This window comes from Mustela lutreola, chromosome 6 (genome assembly GCF_030435805.1).
Source record: "Mustela lutreola isolate mMusLut2 chromosome 6, mMusLut2.pri, whole genome shotgun sequence".
In the NCBI taxonomy this organism is placed as follows: Eukaryota; Metazoa; Chordata; class Mammalia; order Carnivora; family Mustelidae; genus Mustela; species Mustela lutreola.
This window is the reverse complement of record NC_081295.1, coordinates 90,413,193-90,436,931: the sequence shown is the minus strand read 5'-3', so window position 1 is coordinate 90,436,931 and position 23,739 is coordinate 90,413,193. Positions and strand designations below refer to the sequence as shown.

The 23,739-nt window shown below is 57.0% G+C and overlaps 1 protein-coding gene across 7 annotated transcripts in view; it reads right to left on the bottom strand.

Annotated features, from left to right (window-relative positions):
* The window catches only part of TTBK1 (tau tubulin kinase 1), a 40,292-nt gene extending 19,019 nt beyond the window's left edge, over positions 1-21,273 (bottom strand). For 2 of the 7 annotated variants that reach the window (XM_059178036.1, XM_059178040.1), the window contains exons 1-14: positions 21,035-21,273; positions 17,873-18,034; positions 13,759-13,779; positions 12,853-13,000; positions 12,532-12,605; positions 12,217-12,357; positions 11,326-11,430; positions 10,848-10,913; positions 10,296-10,388; positions 10,085-10,210; positions 8,635-8,789; positions 7,602-7,857; positions 7,195-7,373; positions 3,976-4,537 (exon numbers count right to left, since the gene is read on the bottom strand). In XM_059178036.1, the coding sequence (XP_059034019.1) occupies positions 3,976-4,537; positions 7,195-7,373; positions 7,602-7,857; positions 8,635-8,789; positions 10,085-10,210; positions 10,296-10,388; positions 10,848-10,913; positions 11,326-11,430; positions 12,217-12,357; positions 12,532-12,605; positions 12,853-13,000; positions 13,759-13,779; positions 17,873-17,980 (2,034 nt within the window). In that variant the 5' untranslated portion in view covers positions 17,981-18,034; positions 21,035-21,273. The remainder of the gene's footprint in view (positions 1-3,975; positions 4,538-7,194; positions 7,374-7,601; positions 7,858-8,634; positions 8,790-10,084; positions 10,211-10,295; positions 10,389-10,847; positions 10,914-11,325; positions 11,431-12,216; positions 12,358-12,531; positions 12,606-12,852; positions 13,001-13,758; positions 13,780-17,872; positions 18,035-21,034) is intronic. The other 5 variants (XM_059178039.1, XM_059178042.1, XM_059178037.1 and 2 more) reach the window with 4 other exon arrangements.
* Between the last annotated feature and the right edge of the window lie 2,466 nt (positions 21,274-23,739).

The following is a 23,739-nucleotide window of genomic DNA, read 5'->3' as shown; positions in this document are numbered from 1 at the left end:
CATCTGTAAAATGGGGCTGACCATGTTTCCCAGCCCATAGGTTTAGGATTGCCCTGGCGTAAATGCTGTGTCGTGTGAGTTTGTCCGATTATCCTTTACGTCACTCTTAAGAATGAGGAGAGGAATAGAGAGGGTGAGAGGGAGGAGCAGACTGAAACCATTTCTCCAAAGTGGCTTTTCCTTGTCCTCTCCCAGCCCAGCCACAAGGCAGCTGCTGGGAGGGCCTTGGCCACAACACAGACATCAGGAAGAATCCTGTCTGTGTCCTCCTGCCCTCGTACCCTCAGAGGGAAAAGGGAAAGCGGACCTGTGTGTTCCAGGCCTGTGGAGATGGAAATGGTGGCTTGGGTGTCGCCACAACTGTCCCACCCTGACCCCTAGCTCTTCCTGTGACTGAAGCCAGTATAAATAGCTTTGGGGAAGGGGGGCTGAGGATGGCTTGGGCCAGCTGCCAGAGAGCTGAAGAGGAGGGGGCCCAGGACACTCAGTGTTCCCTTGTGGATGTCAAATGGGGGCAGAGGGACCCAATGTGAGACCTCCAAATGGAGATGAGGAGAGAGAAGATTGTGATAGGACTGTCACCGCCCTCACCCTGCTTTCCCTTCGCCTTCTTTTTAGCCAAGCATAGGATCCTGGTCCCAGCTGCGCTGAGGATTAGGGGCCTAAGGCCCTCTGTCCAAAAGAAAGGCTGGTTACGAGTGTCCTCCCACAGCACATGTGCGTGGCTTGAGCATAACACCCCAGCCAGAGTTTGGTCAGCTTGGGGAGTGGGACTCAATCCTAGCATGCTCCTGCCCTTTCACTCACCCCCCACGCCCAGCTGAAGTACCGCCTTCAAGAGACCACCCTGCTTCCCAGGCAGGCTCCCCATTCTAGAAAAGAAGCATTCTCTGTTATCTACCTTATGGCCCTTGCCGATAAACCTTCACGTCCACACCTTGGCATCCTCACCCCACCTCTCTAGACCATGAACTCCAAAAGGGCAGGACTGTGGAGCCTTGTTCATCTGTGTCCCCCTGCCCCCAGCACACCGCCTGGCACGTGGCAGAGAAATGCTCTCGTGGCTGCCAGGCGGAAGTCTACCTGCTCAGAGAACGCTGACCTGCGGTGTTATCAGCCAGAGACAGCCGGCAAAGGATGGCAAACATCCCTCCCCCAAATCACACCCTCTGTCCGCTGCCTTCCCCTCTGCCTAGCTCTCTAGCCCCTTCTGATCTGCACCTTCAGTTTCCTGGGGGAGAAGGTGAGGCGCATGTAAAGAAAAAGTTGAAGGCATCATGGCATTCACACCAAAGACCTACAGATGCCTGGCTCCACATTATCTTGGTCGGGGGCGCGGGGTGGAGGGGGTGGGGTGGGGACAACAGCAGGGCTCTTATCTTTAAGGATCACTGTTATGAGGAAGTTCACACATCAGACACTGGGCAGAGAGAGCAAGATCTAGGAGGGGGTCCCTGCAGAAAAGTGGCAGGGTGGGGAGTCCGCAAACGGTGATTCTAAGGCCGGCCAAGTTTGGGAGCCCCTATGTAGCCTGAGATCTGAGATCAGGACTCCCTCCAGACCAAAGAAAGAAGGAACAAATGAGCCAGTCCCCGCCCCACCCCCACCCCCCATCCTCCTCTGCCCTTGACAAGGAAGGTCTCTGCTTCACCAGTACTGGGCTGTACCGAAATGCTCAGTAAACCATGTCACCCGCCCCCCCCATGTGCTCACACACACACACACAGACTGCCATGCACACTGCTGTGCCTACGGCACACCTGCTGACAAGGGCCCCTGCCACCCCCACCTCACACTCGGGCTCTCTCTGGCCTATGTTTGCTCCTCTCCTAAACACACAAGCCTCAGACAGCACTCACGCAGCTCTACCTCTGCCCACAGCAACCCCCACACCCACCACCCGGTGACCCAGCATCCTGCCAGCCTCGGTTTCCTTATCTTTTAAAGGGCGGGTTTGCCTTATCACATCACTATTGGAAGGAAGACACAAGTGCCCTAGGGAGGCCCTGAAAGAGTGCAGCTCTAGTTACCGTCAGTGGAATTACTGCTCTGATGGTTCCCAACCCTTCAAGCTTTGCCATCCCCAGCCTGGCTTCCGGGGTTCTCTGCACTCCTGCAGACCCGGGGCATGCTGCATAGACACGCCGCTGTGTGCGCAGACCCACAGCCCTGTGCCCTCCTGAGCTACACAAACACGGAAGCGCATGCGATCACAGCAGCAGAAGGCTAACCAACTTCGCTGCAGTGCGCTGCGGGGAAACCGAGGCCCACAAACACCGAACACGCCCTCCAGACACATACAGCTCATGGCGGGCCCACAGCACCAGCAGGACCTGAACCCAACACTGAGACTGTACAAGAGGCCCGTGCCCACGTCCCCAACTCTCTCCCCTTACCTGCTTGGCTGCGGTTCCCCCCTGCAAGGATTGTTCCCCACACCCAGGAGGAATTAGAAGGTGAAGAAAACCTCCCAGATAGCTTACCTCCCTCTCTGAGATCCACCTGGCCTGCAATCACCAGGAGGGGACAAACAGAGGGCCCGGGTCCAGAGCCTCGGCGTCCTGACTTTGATTCTGGACTCTCTACCCTACACCACCCCTGTCAGTCTCCCCTCCTTGACTCTGAACTTCCTGTGCGTGCGTTTGACCTCTGATGCCTCTGGTGCCCAGCATAGGCGAGGTGCTCAGGAAGACTATAGCTGCTGAATGGATGAATGAACGCAGGAGAAAATGAGAGGGGAGCCAGACAGATCTTGCTCTCTCTCCAGTGCTGGCCCTGGTGGGAACAAGGTCCCCAACCCAGTCATGCTGGCCCACACCCTGCCCTGCCTGGGCCTCCGACTCAGGTTGGCTAGGAGCACTCTGGGTAGGGGCCCAGAGTTTCCACTTTCTGAGCCCCAGATTCCCAGGGTCCAAGGCACAGTGAGGATGCACAGCCCCGAAGATCTCAGCTCAGAGGCCCTCTTTTCTAGACAAGGGGGTGGGCCCTGAACGCAGTCCTGCCTGGGGCTGCCCTTCTCCCAGGCTCCCACATGTTCCCAGGCCAGGCCTCCCAATCGGCGCATGCAGTGGATTGATCTGACCTTGGCCCTGAACCCTGGCACTTTCCAGAGCCACCTGGCGCAGGGCCCTGACATGGGGTGATTGACTGGAACACAGCACAGCCCTGGAGCCCTCCAGCATCACCTCCTTGGCTCTCCCTAGACCCTCTGAGGAGTCATGCTCCCTTCAAAACCACTCAGTGATGGCACTGCTGTCCACACAGAACTCTGGGCACCAGCCGAGAACCTCCCCCCTCTACCAGTTCACAGCCCCTCAGTTCTTTCCGCAACACCTCTTGGTTCCATCCACCCTGCCCCACATCCAGAGCCCTGGTCCTGGTCCAAGCCACCAGGCTGCTCTCCTGCTGGCACCTGCCATGGGGCCTTCCTGCTTATAGTTCTGGGCCCTTTCATCCGTTTTCACCCAGCAACCAGAAGGCTCATTCAAGAGCACCAAGGGGATCATGGTACACCTCTGTTTAAAAGCCTTGGGTGGCTCACCGAGCCTTCAGAATCAAACCCTAACCCTTTAGCTTCACCCTGAGGCCCTCGGGGCCAGGACTGGGGGACCTACCTCGCAGCCTCACCTGTTCTGCAACATGCCATCAGGGCAGCGCTTTCTGACTGCCGCCCCCGGGCCTTTGCACACACGGTCCCCTTGGCCTCAGAGGCCTTTCTCCTGCTTTGTCACCTGGCTGAGGCTGCTCATCACGCAAGACTCAACTCAGAACATGGAGGGCACTTCCTCTGGGAAGCTCTGACCGTCCCCCAAGCATGGTTTTGGACACTTAAACCTATCTACCTTCATCACAGCCTGCAACTGGTGGATGCTAGTCAGCAGTCCCCAAGGAGCCCATGGGGAGCCCACAGGGAACACTCCAGGCAAAAACTGTGGGCATCCAGGGGCGGGGAGTGGGATGCAAGCCCAACCTTACCTGTCTCTGCGGGCCCGTGGGATCCGACTCTCTCCGTCGAGGGCGGGGTCCCGAGTGCAGTGGCGAGTGGGAAGGGCTGCCGGGCGTGGGAGGCTGCGACGTCTCTGACCGGCCTTCCGCCTGGCTCAGCTGGGGTGGTGGGGGCTGGAATGGAGTCTGCCGAGGGTCCTCCTCAGCCAGGGTGTGCACACCTCGGCCCCGGGGCCTGACGGTTGGCTCTGTCCCTGGCCGCCGCCGCTCCTCGCCCTCCTCAGGCAGTGGCCGCAGCTCCTCAGGCTCCTCATCCGTGGTACCCGACGTGCTGGGCTCGGCCCCCGGGGGGAAGTCCTTGAGCTCCGTCTCCTTGTCAATGATGACCCACTCCTTGCTGTCAAAGTCCTCCTCCTCGGCCAGTGGCACAGAGCGGAAGGCGTTGCTGAGGGCCTCCTGTTCCACAGAGGCCGACACGTCCATGCGGCCGCTGGCCTGCCGGTCGGGGTGGCCCGTGTCCACTGACAGCATCTGGGCCGGCTGCGAGGAGCAGGCCTGGCGCGAGGGGGAGCCAGGCAGATCCATCCGTGACCTGCAAAGCCACCCCGAGTGAGGCTCAGTGCCCAGCCTCTCCATCTCTTCAAGGGACTCGAGAAGGTGGCCTGGTGGACCATGCCTCCTGGAACCCACTGACCAGAGCAGCTCTGTCACCCGGGGCCAGGCCTGGTCACCACCTGGCTTACCAACCCCCTCCCACCTCACTCCCCATAGAGATCCCATTCATTCATTCATTCATTCACTCAACACACGGATTTGGATGCTTACTGCCTTCCAGGAATACAAACAAGCAGAAAATGAAACCTCACTCCCATGCCCAAGGAACGCTGTCTTCTGGACCACCCAGGAAACCTAACCTCCCGAAAGCCAACCCTATGTTCCCCGTCTGGTGCTCATACCCTGTTGGAGGTTCCCTCCCACTGCCGTCAAGGCAAACGCACCCACCTGGCCCTCGAGGGGGCAGATGATTTTTCTAGCTTCTTCTACCACCACCCTCCAGGCCTGCCTGGCTGGTGTCACCACCCCCAACAAACTCCAGTGGCTCCCAGCCTGGAGAACAAAGTCCATATTACTTAGTTGGGCACTCAGGTGGCCAGGCCAAGGCCCAGGTTCACCATTTTCTGAGGCAGACTCATCTCTGTCACTGGCTTTTCCCCGAACTGCCCACGTGCTCTTACTTCGGTGCCATTGCGCCTGTCACTCTCTGCACGCCCTTTGCTGTCCCACCCGCACGGATGTCACCTCCTTGGGGAGCCTTTCCATCCTGCTCTGCTGGGGGCGGGCAAGTTTGCCTTCCAGCGCTGTGTTCCCCTCTCACCACAGAATGGAGCACGTGTGTTTACATATAGGTCTTCCCCAGAGGCTGTGAGCTCCCCTGGCAGGGCCTGGGCCCCACCTGACTTTTCTTGCTGGGCCAGTGACCCTGCTGAAGGACATCTCTTCCATTGTGCGGGGAACCTCGCATTACCTCCAGAGGCTCCCAGCCTGGGAGGAGGCTGGGTACCAGCCCTGAGGTGAAGGTGTTGCTGGTTGTAGGAAGGGCGCCCCCTCACTGAGAACCAGGGAGGCTTAGCTGCCTCGGGTTGTGCACATCCTCCCACTCGGGCTGTGGGCAGGGGGCTAACTTTCATTCTCCCCCAGCCTCGAGCCTGTGACAGAAACGGGTGCAGCTCGGAGCCACTGTGGGGCTTTCTCAACGTCCTTCCGCCCTGGTCTGTGGGACTTACCTCCTTCCTCTCCAGGAGATTGTTACTGATTTAATAAGGCTTAAAATACACACATCCCTGAGAGAGGAGATTCAGGGCCTGCCATGAAAATGGCTGATGTGGCTTCCTTTCCTGAGCGCATGGTTTGTTTTGAGGGACATAAAGGAGAGAGGGCGCCCAAGGAAGAGAGGGGCTGAAGGTGGGGGAAAGGGAGGTGAAGGAAAGGGGGAAGGTGGGCATCCAATCCCAGCGGCTTCATACTTTTTCCTGCTCCCAAGAGCCCCAGAACCCACCCAAAACCTCGGCCCTGCCCTACAAGATCCTGAACCTTCCCTTCCGGAAAGTCTCTCTTCAGCCGTCTCCTCTTCCCATTAGCCCTGAAACAAGAGTTCACACTGGGTCAAGCCAGTCTGCTCTTCAGGGCTGTCTGTTTGGGGCCTTCCCACCTCTCTTCTCCACTGACACCCCCTCCACACTGCTGTTCCTTGGCTCTCCTTGTTTCCTCGACCCTCTGGGCTGGGCTACCGTGGATGCAGACGTGGTCTTCAGTCTCAGGGAGGCCAACCCGTGTGAGTGTGACTGTGAGTGTGAGGGCTGGTGGCAACCTGGGCACTGGGCCCGTGTCCCCCTGTCCTGGGGTTGCCGCAGGGACTGGCACAGGCCTCTTCTGTCTTGAGCACTGCCACACTGCAAAGGGCACTGTGTCCCACCCCAGAGTCAGGGTGCAGTTTGGAGCAGAATCCAGAGGAGGGGCCATGGGTGGGGAAGAGGAGGCACGTGGCATGGATGGGAAGAAGCAGCCCAGCCTCCTGAGCCTGGCCTTGGGAAAAAGGCTCCTTTTCTGGTGCAGAGAAGACTGCAGCCCTGCTGTGCGGTGAAGGCCCACTCAGAGCCACACGAGGGTAGGGGCATCTCTCAGAGGCCTCAGGGAGGTTCTGACTCTGGTCTCTGATGGCCATGGGCCACCCTCACATTTTGGCTCTAAATTCTCTGTCCCACCAACCAGATAACCCTGTGACATTCAGATCCCTGCACCCCGACCCCCAAAACTTGATCCACCCCCTCTTGGAGCGGAGCATTTCCTGGTCTCTCCTCCCAGGCCCCCTCCCCCAAAGCTGAAGAGAGCCCAGTCAGCTGCTCCAAGGCATCTGTAATTAGTCTCTAAGGAGAGGTTCTAGAAGAACACCCACCTACCGGCTCACCCCTTGCCTCCTCCTGGGCTCGGGGACTCAGCCTACTCCTCCAACAACCCGCCTCCCCCCCTCCATCCCTTCGTGACATGAGCTGGAACCTCGGAATCCCCTACCCCCTCTCCAGGCCTTGTCACTGACTAACCAAGGTCGACCCCAGGCCCAAGGACAACCCCCTCAACACTCCCAGGGTCCCTGCCCACCTCCACGCTGCATCTGCTCTTTCCTTCAGAGCAGCCATGTGAAGGCTGAAGTGACCAGGGGACCCCTGGCCATGCGCCCAGCCCCAGACCTACCTTCTCTCATGCAGTTCCACCCGCCCGTCGGCTGTGGAAAGCCTCTCAGACTCAGGGCTGTTGACCCTCCGGTAGCGAAGAGAACGGACTGGGGTTGTCGGTGAGTCTGGAGGGGCACGCACCGGGGAGCTAGGGACCCCCACACCTCGGCTCTGCTCCTCTTCCACCACACAAGGGGTCTGCAGGAGAGGGGAGTCCCATGAACGGGGGCCGACAGGGTGGCTGTGGGCCAAGTGCTTTTCCCAGGGTGAAGGAGACAGAGGGAGGTCGACGCTGGTGATCCTGACATGGGGCGAGGCCACGGAAGCAGGGCCTGAGGGCGGATGGCTGGGGAGAGGGCACACAGGAGGAAGGGGAAGGGGGCCGTGGGCTGGGAACCAGGGTGGGAGCGGGGGAAGGCCACCCACGTCCTTCTCTCTGGCTGCAGTTACTTTGCCGATGTTGATCCGGAGTTTGTTCCGGTTGACATCCGTCTCCTCCCAGACTTCAGCCTCAGGACCCCCAGAGTGGGGGACCAGGTGGGGGCTGGGACCTAGCCCCTCAGAGGGCCGGCCAGGCAAGATTGGAGGTGCGTTCTCCTGGTCGCTCAGGTGCTCGCCCTGCAGCACGTCCTCAGTGTTCTCCCGGAGCAGGTCCCCAGGCACTGGCGTCACGTTGACCACCCTGGAGAGGCCGGGAGGGGCCGGGGCTGGCAGGGGTGCTCTCTCCTCCCAGCACAGGCCCCGCAACTCACTGCCACCCCAGGGAGCAGGCACAGGAAAGGTCTTGGCAGGAGTGGGGGCATCCGTGGGCCCCTCACCATCCCCGGTTCACCAAGCCTGCCCTGGGGCCATTTTCAAGCTGGCACAGGGCCGCAGGGAGATGTGGCCGCCCAACATGGCCGCCATGTCACCCTATCACTTTAGGAGACTGTTACTTTCCCGGCCCCACCAGATTTCCAGTGCAATTCGCTGGCTGGCCTCGTTTAGAACAAGAAGGGGTCTAAAGAGAAGAATCACTTGGGAACTGCTCGAGCAGTATCTTTGCAGAACGAGGCACCATGATGTGCCATCAGGCCCTTCGGAGTCTCTTTCCTGGAGCCCCTGCCCTGTTTCCCTGGGTCCTCCCCGGGGTAGGGGGAGGGTCCCTGCCTCACACTGGCCCCTCCCCAGGTGCCTCTGTCTTCGGTCCATGACAAATACCCCAGACCCAAGAGCACTCTGAGGGCAGGGGCTTCAGGTCTTTTCTCTGAGCCCCACCAGCCCTGGACACAGGCTCAGGACATGCTGCCTAAAGGAATGTGTGTGAACAACAGAAACAAAGTGTGGGGCTCAGGTAATTTCCCTCAGGGCTTTCCACTCCCCAGTTAGGTCAAAAACTCCAAAGGAGAACACCCGCTGTGTCCCCCCCATTGAAGGCAGAGAGGTGGCAGAACTGCCCATCATCCCTCCTGAGACTCACCCAAACATGGCTGCCGTCTGCCGGGTGTTCTGCTGGGGTGGAGTGGAGGTGCTCGTGGACAGGAGGGCATCGGTGCCCGCCTTCTCCCAGTCAAAGGCCTCATTCTCAGCGATGCCCCGTTCCTTCATGCTATTCTCAAACACCGACATGATCAACTGCAGGGGTGGGGGTGGTGGGAGGACAGAGAGGTGACCCTGGGGCTAGCCAGGAGAATGGGGCAGTTGCTGGGATTGCAGGGGGAAGAGAGGGACCTTCCAGGACAGGAATGGGCTGAGAGGGGGCACTGGAAGGAGAAGGGCACATTGATTTTAAATGAAAACATGCACATAATATGCAAATCAGCATGCAAATCACCATCTTGGTTTGAGCCCCACTGGCTGGACACCAAACCCTCTGGGATCCGTCCCCTGCTTACCATCCCCACCCAGCCTGCTCTACCATTCCCACCATCTCAGCAGCCCCGGAGCTCCGGTAGTTTCCCAAAGCCACCACCTGGGGTCACGCTCTGCACAGACTGCTGCCTCTAGCGGCGCTGCCTAACCCACCAGTCCTCTCCTCTGCGAAGCCTTCCCTGATTCCCCCACCCACATACTCCCTGATCCACCGCTCTCTGTTCCTAGCATAGCACACTGTATGCTCACTTGCTTGCAGCTCTCTGGTCTGGGGAGCCCCAGGAGGAGAACTGGGGGGCAGAGCCTTCTATCACTCAAGTGAGGCATCTGTGGCAACCACAGGGCTCCAGGCTCAGGATGTGGTGGACACCCGTAGCCCATCAGAGGCCCGCAGACCATTCCAGCTCTGACTTAGCTCTCTTCAGAATGCAGGGCAGGGTCTCTCTGCTGGCAGGACCCACTTCACTGAGGGCCCCCTGTGTGCCTGTCGCTGTGCTCTGGGGTGTGGAGACTTGTACCTGGCACATTGTGGGTCCTGGGCAGCACACTGCTAATGCATACCCCCCTCTCCTATCAGGATTTAAGTAAGTCCCCTAGGGGTGTGATGGTGGCACCTTGGAAAAAGCTGATTTGGGAGTCAGGAGATGTGCCTGGGCCCAGCCCTGCACCCTGCCATGCTACCCAGTCTTAGTTTCCTCATCTGTGAAATGGGGGCAACACAGAATTCTGGTGTGAAATATTTGAAAGCATTTGGCTTCATTAATTGTTGAGTGTTAGAATAACCACATAAGGAACACACATTATCACCAAAGGCTTGTTTTGAAGTTTAAATGAGTTAATGCATAAAAAGTACCAAGAAGAGGGTCAGCTGTTGATAACTCATAGCTATGAATACCGTTTACAAGAGCACAGTACAGTGTCATGCAGTTGGAAGACCGGGGAAGATGCCCATGGCTCAGCCAGCAGGGGAGTGGGGTCCCGGCAGTGTGGGTGCCGCCGGGGATGGTCGTCCCCATGGAGACGTCCAGGGATGCGGGGGCCAGGTGGCAGGCTCCCACCTGGTAATCAGGCTTGGTGAAGTAGTCGAGGCTGGCGATGTGGTCCAGGAAGAGGTGGAACTCGGAGGGCATGTGCTTCAGCAGCATTCGGTGCTCATACTTCTCCTTGATCATCCCTACCTGCTCCTGGAGGCAAGAGGGCACAGGGTGACGGAGCCCCTGTGCCCCCACGCCCCCTCCACCTCCTCAGACCCAGCCCCACAGGGCTTACCTTGTCCTTGATCTTCCTCCAGGGCAACTGGCCCACTGCAAACTCCACCAGCATGTAGAAAAGGGACCACAGGTCATCATGGCGGCCCATCTCCTGGGGGGGTGGGGGGGGCAGTGAGGGGAGTCACCCACAGCTCTCGGGTCTTTCCCTGGGACTGACCCTTCCTGAGGGGGTCTGGCCTCAGGGAGGTCGGACACCCAAATTCCCGTGAGCAGAGCTGAGGTCTCCCTGAAACCATGGCTTTCTCCCTGACCTTCCAAGACACACAGAATCCTAACATCAAAACTTCCATCCATGCTTCTTCCCCCACACGGATGGTGTGAGCAGAGAGGAGGGAATCTCCAAAAACAAGGATGAAGGTGAAGTCACGGGGAAATGGCAGCGGAGTCTTCTTCCAGCCGTGGTCTCTGGTGTGGCAGCTCCCAGCCCCTGCCCCATACTGCTGTCCCCACCGCGATGGCTGCCCATCCGTCCCTCTTCCTGAGCTGCACACTCTGCCCCTGACCTGGGCCGCACTGCCCCCACCTCCTCAGGCCCGGCTCTGCCACTCACCCGGTTCTTGTGGGCATTGACTGAGGCATAACGAACAGTCCCTCGAAACCCGGCCACATTCCGGGGCTGCAAAAGGGAGAACACACAGCAGGGCCTTCACACGCCGCCCCTGACTTTGGCGGCATCTCCATCCTGCTTACTGAGCCTAACTCTGCCTACTTTAACCGGGACTGCCTCCCTCCACCCCCAAGACTGACACACCAACCCCAGTGCTACCCCCATCTCCTGACCCTGCTCACTGCCCCTGTGTCCGTCCCCGACCCAGGTGGGCAGCCAGATCACAGGGTGAGGCTAATGCAACTACAAGAGCTCCAGGAGCGGTGGAGGGGACGGGCCGAGTGTAGACCGAGCTAGGTGCCGCTCCTACTGAATCCCAGGCCGGGTCGGCTTAGGCAGCTGCAGGAAGAATTGGCGAAGAGTGCCCGGGTCAGGGAGCCAGGTGGGGCAGCCGGGGGTCCCCGCAAGCGGCGGTACTCACGGGCCGGACGTCCCCCGTGGTGTTGGTGTACTGCCGCGCCAGCCCGAAGTCCAACATGTAGCACTTTCTGTAGGTGGAGGGCAGCCTGCCCATGGCAAAGTTCGACTGGGGAAGACAGCAGCTGTGACCGCAGGGCTCCAACCCCACCCGGCTCACCTCAAGGGGCGCCAAGAACCATGGTTAAGTGTAAACACCACCTTGGACCGCAGGTCATCACATCCCATCTGAGAGACAGGTGGGATCCCCCTTATCTGAGAGCTGAGCATTCCCAAGGTCAAAGAGATTATGGGGCTTCTCCAGGATCACACAGCCGTGATGACCCAGCTGGGGGTTGAACTGAGGTATGCATCCAGTCCCCAATCCTTGGGAAGCCCCAGCAGGGCTAAGTGGCTTAGTGACCCTGTCCTGCTCTGAGGCAGCAGCAGACCTGCATTGTTCTTACTGTGTGACCTTGGGCCATTCAGCCAATCTTTCTGGACCTCAGTTGTCAGTCCTTATTTGAATTGGAGATTCTTCCAACACCGGGATCCAAGACACAATCAGCTTCTGGGAATTCCTTACCAAGCCCAGCCCCTTGGTCCCTTTCGTCCTAGATTCCTCTGTGCTTCCCCAGCCCCAGCACCTTTCAAAGTTCAAGGACTACTCAGGGCAGGAGTAAGGGAGAAGGGAAGAATAGAGGAGAGAAGTGGGCCAGGGGAAGGCAGGGGTGTGTGCTCTTGGCTGGCAGGGGAGAGGAGGAGGAGGGCTTGGGGCAGAGAGCAGGAGGAAGGGACAGGTACAAGAAACTATTCCTGCCCCAACCACAGCTCTGGAGGAGAAACCATGGGCCCTGGAGAAGGAGAAGTGGTGGGGGTGCACTTTGGAGGAGGGGTCAGGGAGGGCAACCCTCACCGGCTTGATGTCCCGATGCAGGAAGCCCACGGAGTGGATGGCCTCGATGGACTCCAAGATCTGCTTGCCCAGCCGCAGCGTGGTGCTCAGCGTGAAGGTGCCTCGAGGCTGGCTTCGGCGCAGGTCGGCCAGGTTCCGACCCTGGGGGTGGCGGTGGGGGCTGGCTAGGCTCGGCTGCCCTGTTCCCTTCCCCGTGGCACCACTTGACATTCCACCCAGCCTCATCCCCAAAGGTTTGTGCCCACTCCCCACGCCCATGGTCACATCCCAAGCTTTGGTGGGAGAAGAGGGAGGACCCCAAGGGGGCTGACTCACCTGGAGCTGCATCACTACGTAATTAAACTTCTCATTCCGGCCACAGCCAATGAACCTGCACACGTGGCTTTTCCCTGGGGGGGCACAGACAGGGGTCTCCCAACTCCCATCCCTTCTTCCTCCCTTCCAATCCTCAGGGGTCTCCAGTGAGTTCTTGATTCCTGGACCCATGACTTCTCCCACTCCCTCCGCCTGCCCCTCTCCCCACCACTGCCCTTAGACTCCGCCCTGTCTCAGCATCCCCCATCAGCTCTCCCTTAGCCCCAGACCCCAGATCCCAACCTTCACCTCTCTGCCCATCCTCCTGCCCTTGACCCGCACCTTGGAGCTTTTTGAGCACAGCCACCTCCATCTTGAGAACCTGCTTGGGCTGCTGGGCTGACTCCACCTTGAGGGCCACATTCTCCCTGGTCAGCAGGTCCATGGCCTCGTAGATCTCACCAAAGCCCCCGCCTCCGATCTTTTTCAGCTACATAGATGGAAGAAGAGGATAGGAAACACAGGGATCAGGCTCAGCGGCTCTGCGTCCCATCCATTCCTAGCCCTTCCTTGGTGGGGGTATGGCTACCCTTGAAGAGGAGGATCCTGTATCTCTCCCTTGCCCCACCCGCCAGGGCCCCTACCTCCTTTCCTAGTGCCAGAGACAGCTCAGCCCATGGGCGTGCGTGCACGTGTGCGCACGCACACGCACGCGCACACACACACACACACACACAGAGGCTCGATGTCAGAGTGGGAAGTAGGAAAGGGTATGAGACCTCTGACTCCATACAGACATGGAGACGAGCCTTGTAGGGTTCTAAAGAGATCATGGGCCATCGTGAAACTTTTCTTCTCTGGAAGGACAAGAAATATCACCGTTCCCCTACTCCTCGACTAGATTAAACCACCACCATCCAGAAGGAAAACGAATTTCCAGAACCTCCCAGCTTCAAAGTGGATCTTCCAGAGAAGCAGGCCCTTCCTCAGGTGGGCAGTCTCCTGATAGGTGTTATTAAAGGAAGAGAATGATGGGGGGAGAGGGTATTTGGGGAGGACTCTCACCAAAGGGTATTCACTGCCCATGCCTGCTGCTGAAGCTCACGGCACTTCCTAGACCCCTAGTCAAGATGCCCCAAACCAGGGTGAGCCTCCTCTGGGGGCCAGGGGCGCGTGCGGGGACCCTGGTGGGAATGCAGGTTTGGAGAGTCCATCTATTCCCCCCCCAGGGGGCGAGGCAGTACAGACCTGACCCTCTAGGCCCTCCTCCTCCAGCGTCCCAGGGCAGGCAGTGAGAAAAGGCAGAGGGGAGAACTGAGTTGGAGAAAGAGCCAGCCAGGGGAGATGAGCAAAGCTGAGTGATGGGGAGGGATTAAAATCATTTCAAGTCAGAGGTGTTGGGGTTCCTGGAGAGTGAGTGTGCTGCTGGCAATGATGAGGGACAAGGAAAAGATGCTGAGTTCTAAGCCGGGACTCAGTTGGTTAAAAAAGATGTACGGCTCACCTCACAGGTGGCCTGCCCTCGCTGAACAGCTTCCAGAAGGCTCACTGGCCTCCCGTTGGCTTGTTAACTCACCAGCACAGCTGGGCATGCTGGCGATTGGGTGGAGGCTGCTCTGATCAGCCAGCCTGTAAAGGGACTCTGAGCCCCATGCATCTCTAAGCCCGCCCCTTAGCACTTCTTCAGCACTCAGGTCCCATTAAATGTTTAATGGTGGCTGAAGCATGGGGATGGACGGGGGAAGGGGCAGGCCAGAGCCCAGGGCTGGGAGCTCCCAGCGGGTGACAGCTGACACCACTCCAGGAAGAGACAGGATGAAAGGAAGATTTAGACAGAAGAGCACCTCTGGCTGCGTCCTGAAGGCTCTTGTGCCCAGGAAGGAGACAGGGAAAGAGAAAGGAGGAAAAACAGTGTGAAACCAGAGTCTCTCTGTACTTCAGACAAAAGTTAAGTCAGACTCCTAGAAGAATTCCGTTAAAAAAAAACTTTTTAAAGACTTATTTATTTGACAGAGAAAGGAGAGAGCACAAGCTGGGGGAGCTGGAGAGATAGAAGCAGGCCCCCCGCTGAGCAAGGAGCCTGATTTGGGGGGTGGGCATGAGGCCAGGGCCCTGGGATCATGACCTAAGTCAAAGGCAGACACTTAACCAACAGAACCACCCAGGTGCCCCTCCTAGAAGAACTTCAGGATCCGGAGGGGATAGACGCAGACTCAAGGGAAGAAGCAGCATGTCCCCCTCTGGGGAAGTTTAAACTCAGGGGAGAGTCTAGTATCTTCTAGAATCCTTTATGGTTTGTTGTGTGCCAGCAAAAAAGAAAGGGGGGCGAGGGCGAGAACAAAAGCCCCATCTCGGGTTCTGTGCTCCAGGCACACAGACATCATCTCAGCTCTTCCCCTAAGGTTCCTGACAACACAGGTGCGGAAGGTCGTAAGAGTCACCATTTTGCACAGAAGGAAAACTAAGGTGCAGGGAATTAAGTACTATGCCCCAGGTCACACTTGCTAGTAAACAGCAATGCCAAGTTTCCCTTAAACCGAGGCACTCTGATTCAGAGCCCACACTCTTAACCATGATCTCACAGCAACTGGTGACAGCACAGGACTTAACGGTGTGAGTGCTGAGATTCAAGTCCGAATCTGCCAAGCTCCGAAACCCTCCTAAGAGGTGGTAAGGAGGGCTCAGGGCACCAAGATATTTCCAATACCCGCTCCCCAATTTCCGAGGGTGGCCAATGGTATTTCTCTGTCATCTTCACTTCCAAACAGAAGCTGTTTCTCCTTCCCTAACCCTCTCCATACCCTGCCACACCCACTACCGAACCTCCCTGAGGCAGCAAGCTGGGGGTCTGCATGCACCCACTCACCTAACACCCCTCCTCCCCAGACCCTACAGACACCACTCACCCATCGGGGATAGCAGACAAAGTGGCCCATAATACTTTTAGGGGGCCATAAAAATGTTTCAATATTTTTAAATCACAAGAAAAACAAATGACCTCTTGGATTAAAACATTTTAATATGTAATGTTAATCCATTCCTCTTTATACCAATGCAGTCATAAAATATAGCTTTTAGTACTTTATTAGAGAGAAAGGGTTCCATGAAGGCAAAAGCGCCCAGGGCCCATGAAAGTCATAATGCAGCCCTGTCCAAGCCAGGTAACCAGAATGTTCTCTCAACCTCTTTTTGTCAGACCCTATTCCTTCCCTCCTAATTTTTTTCAGGATCCCCTCCCCTGTCAAAGGAGGGCTACTGAAGGGCAAATATGATACAACAAGACCATCATTCACTTAGGAAAAGGGAAAACTGGTTTCTTGGCTCAGCTCTGGGTCACCTGGAGTGAGTTTAAGTTTTTTCCTCCACGTTTCCTCCTCTGTAAAATGAAAAAGTTATTCTAGAACTGGTCACAAAGACTCCTTCATCTCTGTGCTCTTGATTCTTGGGTGGGCTAATGCTTGGGAAACAGTACTGCTTAATGGCCGGTGACCCGACCGTCAGATAGACCTGGTTCCACCCAGGCGTCGGGAGAACGTGGGAGGTGAGTCAGTCTCTGTACCTGTTTCCACACCTGTGAAAAGGGGGTAATAATATCTATTCCATTGTTTTGTGAAATAATGCAGGTAAGGCATTTTGCATAGTGTCTAGAAACAATAAGTGCTCAAAATGAATGCTGTTTTTATTAGTGGTGGTGGTGTTTGCTATTCTGATTCTGAGAAGCACCCCTCAAGAAGGGTCAAATGTGCTTATTTGTAAATACTCCACCTAGTGCCACCACCCCTCCCTTCATCCTGGTCAGCTCATTTTCTCTTCCATTCCTGAGCTCTGCCTCCTGTCTCTGTCCCCCACCCCTCACAGGGAGATGGCTGAGGGGAGGCATCTGGTACCCCACCCTCTCTATTTCTCCAGGGGCCAGGGAGGGAGTGATGGTTAAGAGATGTCAGCCTGGCAGAGATTAAACACTTTCCCCTTCCCCCAACAACCCCTCCCCCACCGCCATTTCTCTCTCTACTCATCTTCCACCCCCTCCCTCAAAAAGCAGTGAAAAGTTCTAATCCAAACTCAGTATGGTGTGAACACCATCTCTTTCTCACCTATTCAGGGCAAATGTCCTTCTGCCTCCAATCTGTCAGAAACTAAGCTCTCGCATCAGGGGACCCAGAGTGTTTTTGAAGGAACACTCCTCATTTTGCCAGGCCCTCATTCCCTTGATCACTGCCCTGGCTCTTCCTCCCCAATTTCTGTCCTGTCACTCTCCCTCTCAGGAAGTCCTCTCTGGGACTTAAATGGCTCCTTCCCTCCCTTCCCTCAGCTCTCTGGTCCTCCAAGTGCCACCACCTCTCCCAGTCCCTGAGACATCTCAGACAACACTGCCACCTTTGCCCCTATCCCTGGGCCTTTAGGGAACCTGCTGGAGGGGTGGTTGTTGCCATGGATACCAGCTAGCACCCAGGTCCCACTCTCTCTTCAACCTTGCAGCCCAGGTGAGCAGAGCCTCTCCCCTCAACTCCCACACACCCACACAGAGCCTCAATGTAGGCCTGCTCTCTTCTCCCTCCGCTCCTCCAGGCTCCCCACAAGCTCACACAACATCACCCTGCAATCCGCCCTACACCATCCTGCCCCCACAATAATAAGAGGACAACAGAGAGCTCTTAAGCTACGGCAGGAAAAGGGGGTGGACAGGGATTGATTTACGATAGGTCCCACTCCCCAGACACTGCCTTTCCCCCAACCCCTCACAGGTCCCCCTCCCATCCAGGCCTGAACCCCGAGGAGGCTCGGACTACAACTCCCAGCAGGCCGAATAGCCCGAAGTCCTGGGCTGGACGAGCAAGGCACGCTGGGACATGGAGTCTCGGCGTCTTGCACCTGCCGCAGGAACCAGTGAAGGGAGGAGGGTGGAAGGAGAAGATGGAGTGCGGCTGCGGTGGGAGCAGCCCGCAGGGCCTCTTTCCCCGAAGCCAGGCCTTTCCGTCCTCTGCGGAAGCGGAGGGACACATGCTCACTCACTGCCCTTCTCCAAGGTCCGGCAACGAAAGAGCCCCCTCCCCCACCCAGCCCGCCTCCCCCACAGAGCTCTGCAGCTCCCGCTCCGACGTCCAACCAGGAGTTGTTCCAGGCTGGGCCCGAGCAACGTGACCCAGCAGGGAAAGGGGTGAGAGAGGGCGCTGGGAGAAAGCGATTGTCCACAAGTGTACGCCAAAATAGTGACCTCAAGCAGTATGCAGATGAACTTGGGGGCACCTCCCTCTTAGGGGAGAGGAGTTGGGGGCAACTGTTTTAACAGGTCTCTGGTCCTCTCTGCTCTTCTCCTCCCCTCCTCTCCCCACCCCTCCCTTGGCCCCGCCGGGTCACTCACCACCTTCCAGCGATCCTTGACCACGTAGTTGGCCGGCAGTATGTCGGCCTGCTCCCCTCCCCCACTCATGTTGGTTTCGTCCTTAAGAGCAGCCGCTAGGCACTGCATCCGCCAGCCGGAGGGAGGGGTGTCCGCAGGGCCTGCCCTGGGGGGGCCATCTACCTGGGGGGGGGGAGGGGCCGTGAGTGGGGCAGGCAAAGGACTCGGGACCCTCCTGCAAATACGGAGGAGGGGAGCGCCATTCTCCTGGCAGGCATCCTCCCCGGGGCCCGCTGGGCAGATGCTCCAGGGGTTACTGGGGGAAGCACTGTGTAAACGCCCCGGTGGAGGTCACAAGAGAAGACAGAAATACTATCCAAGGGAAGGGAGACACAAACTAGGAACTGGGGATGGGAAACGCAGCAACAGGACACACATGTTGAAAAAAGGAGAGGAAAATGCTGTGTGAGCAGGCTGGGGGCGGGGGGGGGGGGACAGCATTTCCCAAAGAGAGAGATGCTAACGTGGAGGACACTTGCTACCCCCCCCCCATGCTTATGTAGGGGACACTTGGGCTGAGAAGGATCCATCTGAGTGACTTGATGGGAGCCCCGCCCCCCCGCACCCACACATTCGTATGCAGAGGTGACACCAAATGTCCATGGAGCTGAGCATCTGAAGCTTACTAAAATAGGGAGTCCTGCTGACCGAGGGGTGACCCGTGGGAGAGCCGCAGAGTGATGCAGACCTGCTCCTCCACCACAGGGGGTGGGATAAGCAAGGAGAGGAGTTGCACAGCAGCCCCTTGGGGATGGTGCCAAGTGAGGATGCTGCTGTTGTGTGAGGCACACACCATTCTCAGGGGTGCGTCCAACTCACTGACAGCCATGGGGTTCAGAAGCAAAGATGCGATCCAGAAGCAAAGATGGGATGGGGTTCAGAAGCAAAGATGGGATGAACAGAGGTGATGTACTCAGCACATGGATTTCAGAGGGACCACAGACCTGGGGGGGTCTTGGGGACAACAGGGTATGGGATAGGTGTGAGAGGCCGGAGGAATGCCGAGGAGCAGCAAGTCGCAGTGGGCGTGCACTGAGAGCTCTGACCACACCTTTCTGTCTGCTCCGGAACAGGAAGGCCTCAGAGGTAGAAGTTGGATGTCAAAGAGAGTATCCTGAGTGAGAGGCTTGGGAAAGCCCACCAGCGTTATCCAGGGAAACAAATGTGTGTGCACATGTATGTGTCTGTGTGTGTATCTGCACATGTGTCCTTCCGTGAGTATGTGTATGTCTTTGTGTGTCCGTGTATCTTTGTGTCTGCTCCTGTCCATCTGTCCATGGGTGCTTTTGCATGTTGTTGTGTCTGTCTGTGATGTGCATGTATACAGACAGCAGGCCGCTTTTTGAGATTTCTGTCAACCCCGTGCAGGATTTGAACTAAGGCCATTTCCTCTCTTTCTTCTCCCTTCCCCCTACACTTTGGATAAGCACACTACTCTGCCCTCATAGTGACCCTGGAGAGTCACAGTGGGAAAGCAGTCGCTCTAGCTGGGGACGAGGTGGAGTGGAATGGAGATGGGGAGGAAGATAGTGACCAAGGTATGCATGGATGGAGCAAAAACTCCATAAACCTGTCTTTCCTTGGGGTGGGGATATCTCCCCCAGGCTCCTGTGTCTAGTCATCCTCATACAGGGAGCAGTATGGGGTAGTAAAGGCATAAAAACCACCTTCAACAGGTCATAGAGGGCCATGAGGGACATGTGGAGAAGAGGTCTTCATACAGAGGGACACTGTCGCTCTTGTCCTATCTTTCTTCAAGTGACTCAGCTGACTCTCCAAGCCACCCAACTTCAGAGATTAAGAACCATGGGGATGTCAATCAAATGGGCCGCTGCCCACCTTCTGCCAAAGTGGCATGTGGGGCATGAGGTATCCAGAGGGCAGTGAGGGCAATGGCAGGGTAAAGGGAGAGGCAGGGGGTGTGGGGTTCTGGACTAAAGGTGGAAACAGGTTGAGGACGAGACAGAAGAAGACATTGAACCAGTTGGGAGAGAGCCTGGAGCAGCTAGTGACCCCTGGTGGGCCTTCCAGTCCTGTGATGGTAGATTCTATAGGTTGGTGTAGAAATTTGGGATGTAGCAACCAGTTTCAAGATGGACAAGCCTAGAAGGAACAGGTGGGGTGGGAAAAGAGAGTGGTGGCCAAAGGCTAAATCTGGGTTCCCAGCCTCTTCCTGTCCACCATCCTCACTCTCTGCCTCAGAGGACTGCCCTCAGCTTAGACTGGGCTGGACGACAGACCACAAGGAACTTAGCTGTCCCATTACTGCCTCCTCAGGACCCTTTGAGTATGTGGAGGTATGGGTGTGCCATGGGAGGGGGTTTGTGGAAGAGGTTTTTATAAGTGTCTGTCAAACAGTGTGGGGCCAGTTGTGGGGGGGGGATGGGGAGACAGGGAGACACAGGGAGGGAGGGAGCTCATCACGGTGTGTGAGTAGAGGTGTTGATGTGTAACTATGCAAGGTGTGAGCCAGGTGTCTGGGAGCGCAGGTAAGGAGAGGTGAAGGAACCCAGTGAGGGGTAGTGGGAACAGGTGAAAAGAGCCGAGGAAGAAGGCAGAGGCGAAGGGAAGGGATTGAGGGGGGTAGGTGGTGACAGGATCCGTGGAGGGGGTTGGGTAAGGGGGAAGCAGGCGATGAGCAGCGATCCTGATGACAGGTGAGGGAGTGGCAGGTCCCCGGGAGGGGCTTCTTGGCACTGCTCAAGGGGTGAGGAAGTAGGTAAGGCAACCAGCCTCAGGGACGGAGGGAGTGAGGACGAGGGAGAGAGGTTATGGAGGCAGCTGGGAAGGCTTGTCAGGGTGACAGCAGGGTGAAGCCGTGGGGACAGGGGCAGCGGTGAGAAGCGAGGGGCAGAGGCCGTGGGGGGCTGGCTGGCGAGGGCGAGTGTGTGTGCTGGGGCTGGGGGGAGGGGGGCGGGGGGCAGGGAGCCGTTCCAGGCCTCGGGATGCGGCCCAGGCTGTGTAGGCCAGCGGCGGGCGTCCCGGCTCCGGCGGACACGGCCCAGGGAGGGGGAGCTGGGGAAGGCTGCGCTGGGAGGCGAGCCGGGCCCGAGGCCCGCGGAGCCCGCAGGGAAGCCCCCGCCCCGACCCCGCCGGCCTGCCGCCGGCCCCGCCCCGCCTCACCTGCTCTGTGCCCGCTGCGGCTGCGGCTGCGGCGGCGGAGGCAGCGGCTCGGGGCGGCGCATCCCCCGGGGCCGGGGCGGGGCGGGGGCGGGGGCGGCTCAGTGCGGCGCGGGGCTGCCCGCTCCCTCCGGCGGCGGTGGCGGCGGCGGCGGCCTCCCGCCCGGGATCATCCCCGCCCGGCCCGGCCCGGCCCCGATTCTCCTCGGGCGACGGCGGAGGCAGCGGCGGAGCGGGGAGCTGCCCACAATGCACTGCGCCGCCAGCATCAGCACCAACCCTGACATCACCGCCCCACCGCCTGGCTCTTACATCACCGCCCTTTCTCTGACATCACATTTCACTCCGCTCCTCTCTCCACTCCTGCAGCCTTAGGGTTCTCCTTCAGATGGTCCCACTCCAGCTCTTCGGTTCTCCTCGCTGGTTTCGCCATTCACTTGACCGCCACCTCTCACTCCGGCAGGACCTCATCCCTCCTTATCTGTCCCCACAAACCTCATCTGTCTTGATCATCCCTTATCTTCTTCCCTCCCAACATGTCCCTGTCACTCCTTACCTGTCTCTGTCAGCCTGAAATGGTTGCCCCACTGCACCTTCCATGTGCTCATACTACTCTCCTGTAAACTCCTTTCCCTCACCTGGGGAAAGGAGGGTTTTGTTGTTGTTGTTGTTTGTTTGTTTGTTTTTGTCTTTTTGAAGATTTCGTTTATTTAGTTGACAGAGACACAGCGAGAGAAGGAACACAAGCAGGGGGAGTGGGAGAGGAAGAAGCAGGCTTCTCACGGTACAGGGAGCCCAATGTGGGGCTCCATCCCAAGACCCTGGGGTTCATGTCCTGAGCCAAGACTGATGCTTAACGACTGGGCCACCCAGGCGTCTCTCCGTCCCCTATTTCTTCTCACACATCCCTTGCCTAGAACTCACCTCCCCACACATAGGCCTTACCTCCTGGTTCAACCTGTTCCTGTCTTTGGCCCTTCTTTCCATTTATTGGCAAATTTTGTCATTGTTTCTTACTGATTACAAGTAAGATGTACTTACTCTTTTTATTTTTATTTTTTACAAGATTTTATTTATTTATTTATTTTAGAGCGAGCGAGAGAGAGAGCATGCCCTCAGGAGCATGGGGGAGGGGCAGCAGAGGGAGGGGCAGAGGGACAGGCTGATTGCCCACTGAGCAGGGAGGGAGACATGGGGCTTGATCCCAGAATCTGGAGATCATGACCTGATCCAAAGGCAGATGCCTAACCAAGTGAGCCACCCAGGCGTCCCAAGATGCACTCTTTTTAAAAAAAGATTTTATTTATGTATTTGAGAGAACATGAGAGAAAGCAGAGAGTACAAGTAGGGGTGGGGTGGGGAGGAGGGGCAGAGGGAGAGGGGGATGCAGACTGCCCACTGAGCAGGGAGCCTGATGCAAGACTCCATACCAGGACCCTGGGATCATGAGCTGAACCGAAGGCAGATGCTTAACCAACTGAACTACCCAGGCGCCCAAAATGCACACTGTTTACTGTAACATTAAAAATTCTTCCCAACATGGTAATAATACCATATAAAGACTATTACCACCCTTTTGACCAGTTTAATTACTCAACATTCTCTGAACGCACTTTACACTTTGTCTCTCTCATCCTTTGTGCCTTCCACAAATGCATAGAGGCCTCCATAGCAATGACAAATGGCAACCATTTATTCTTGCCAGACACTATTCTAACTTTACACCTATTGACTCATTTAATCCTCATAACAACCTTAGGATGCAGCAGTACTAATATTACACCCAATTTATAGAGGAGGAAACTGAGGTACAGAAAGGTTGAGTAATTTGCCTTGGGTTACACAGCTAGCAAGTGGCAGAACTGGTTCGAACTCTGGCTTCACAGTCCACGCTCCTAACCACGATGCCGGGAGGAAGGACCACTGAGTCAGCAAGACCACTCAGAGGAGGTGAATTCCACCGTAAGTTGAAGGATTAGAAGTTTTGCAACAGACGAGAGGGGTCAGGCCAGAGGGTGGGAGAGACTTCCAAGCTGAGAAGAGGGCATGAGGTAAGCTGGGGGTAGACATACTCAAGATTACATAGGGCCCTGTGAGCCATGCTAAGAAGACTGGATTTTCTACACTTGGTTTTTGGAAGTGTAATGGAAAATGTCACGAGCCATCCAGATCCCCCTCCAGAATTGAGATACTCATTCCTTTAGCTGCCTTGGGTGCTAAAGTCTGAGTGCTCTGAGCTGACTCCCTCTCTGGAAATTGCCCCTGGCCAAGAATGCTGCCCCTCAACATCATGAGCCCTTTCTGGCACGATCCATATCCAACCGATGATCATCAGCCTGTGAGGACAAAGGTCTGGCCCCCTCACCCCATCTCGGGATACTTCTGAAGGGACATCCATTTTCAAAACTCCTGCTATGGTCAGCCAGGACTTCTATTGTCCTGCTCTCTTCACTCCTCTACTGATGTTGATCTTCAGAATACTTCCCGGTCAATTTCTTGTATGATCCTTTCCATCTCAGAGTCAATGTCAGGGGAACTAGACCTTCAGACAGGAAATCACTGGAGAACACAGTCTAATCTGAGTACTGAGTTGGGATACTAGGTTGACAATTTTGTCCCCAGAACTATAAGATTGTCACTCTAGCTTGTATTGTTTCTGATGAGAAATCAGCAATTATCCTTACCTTTGTTTCTCTGTATGCAATATC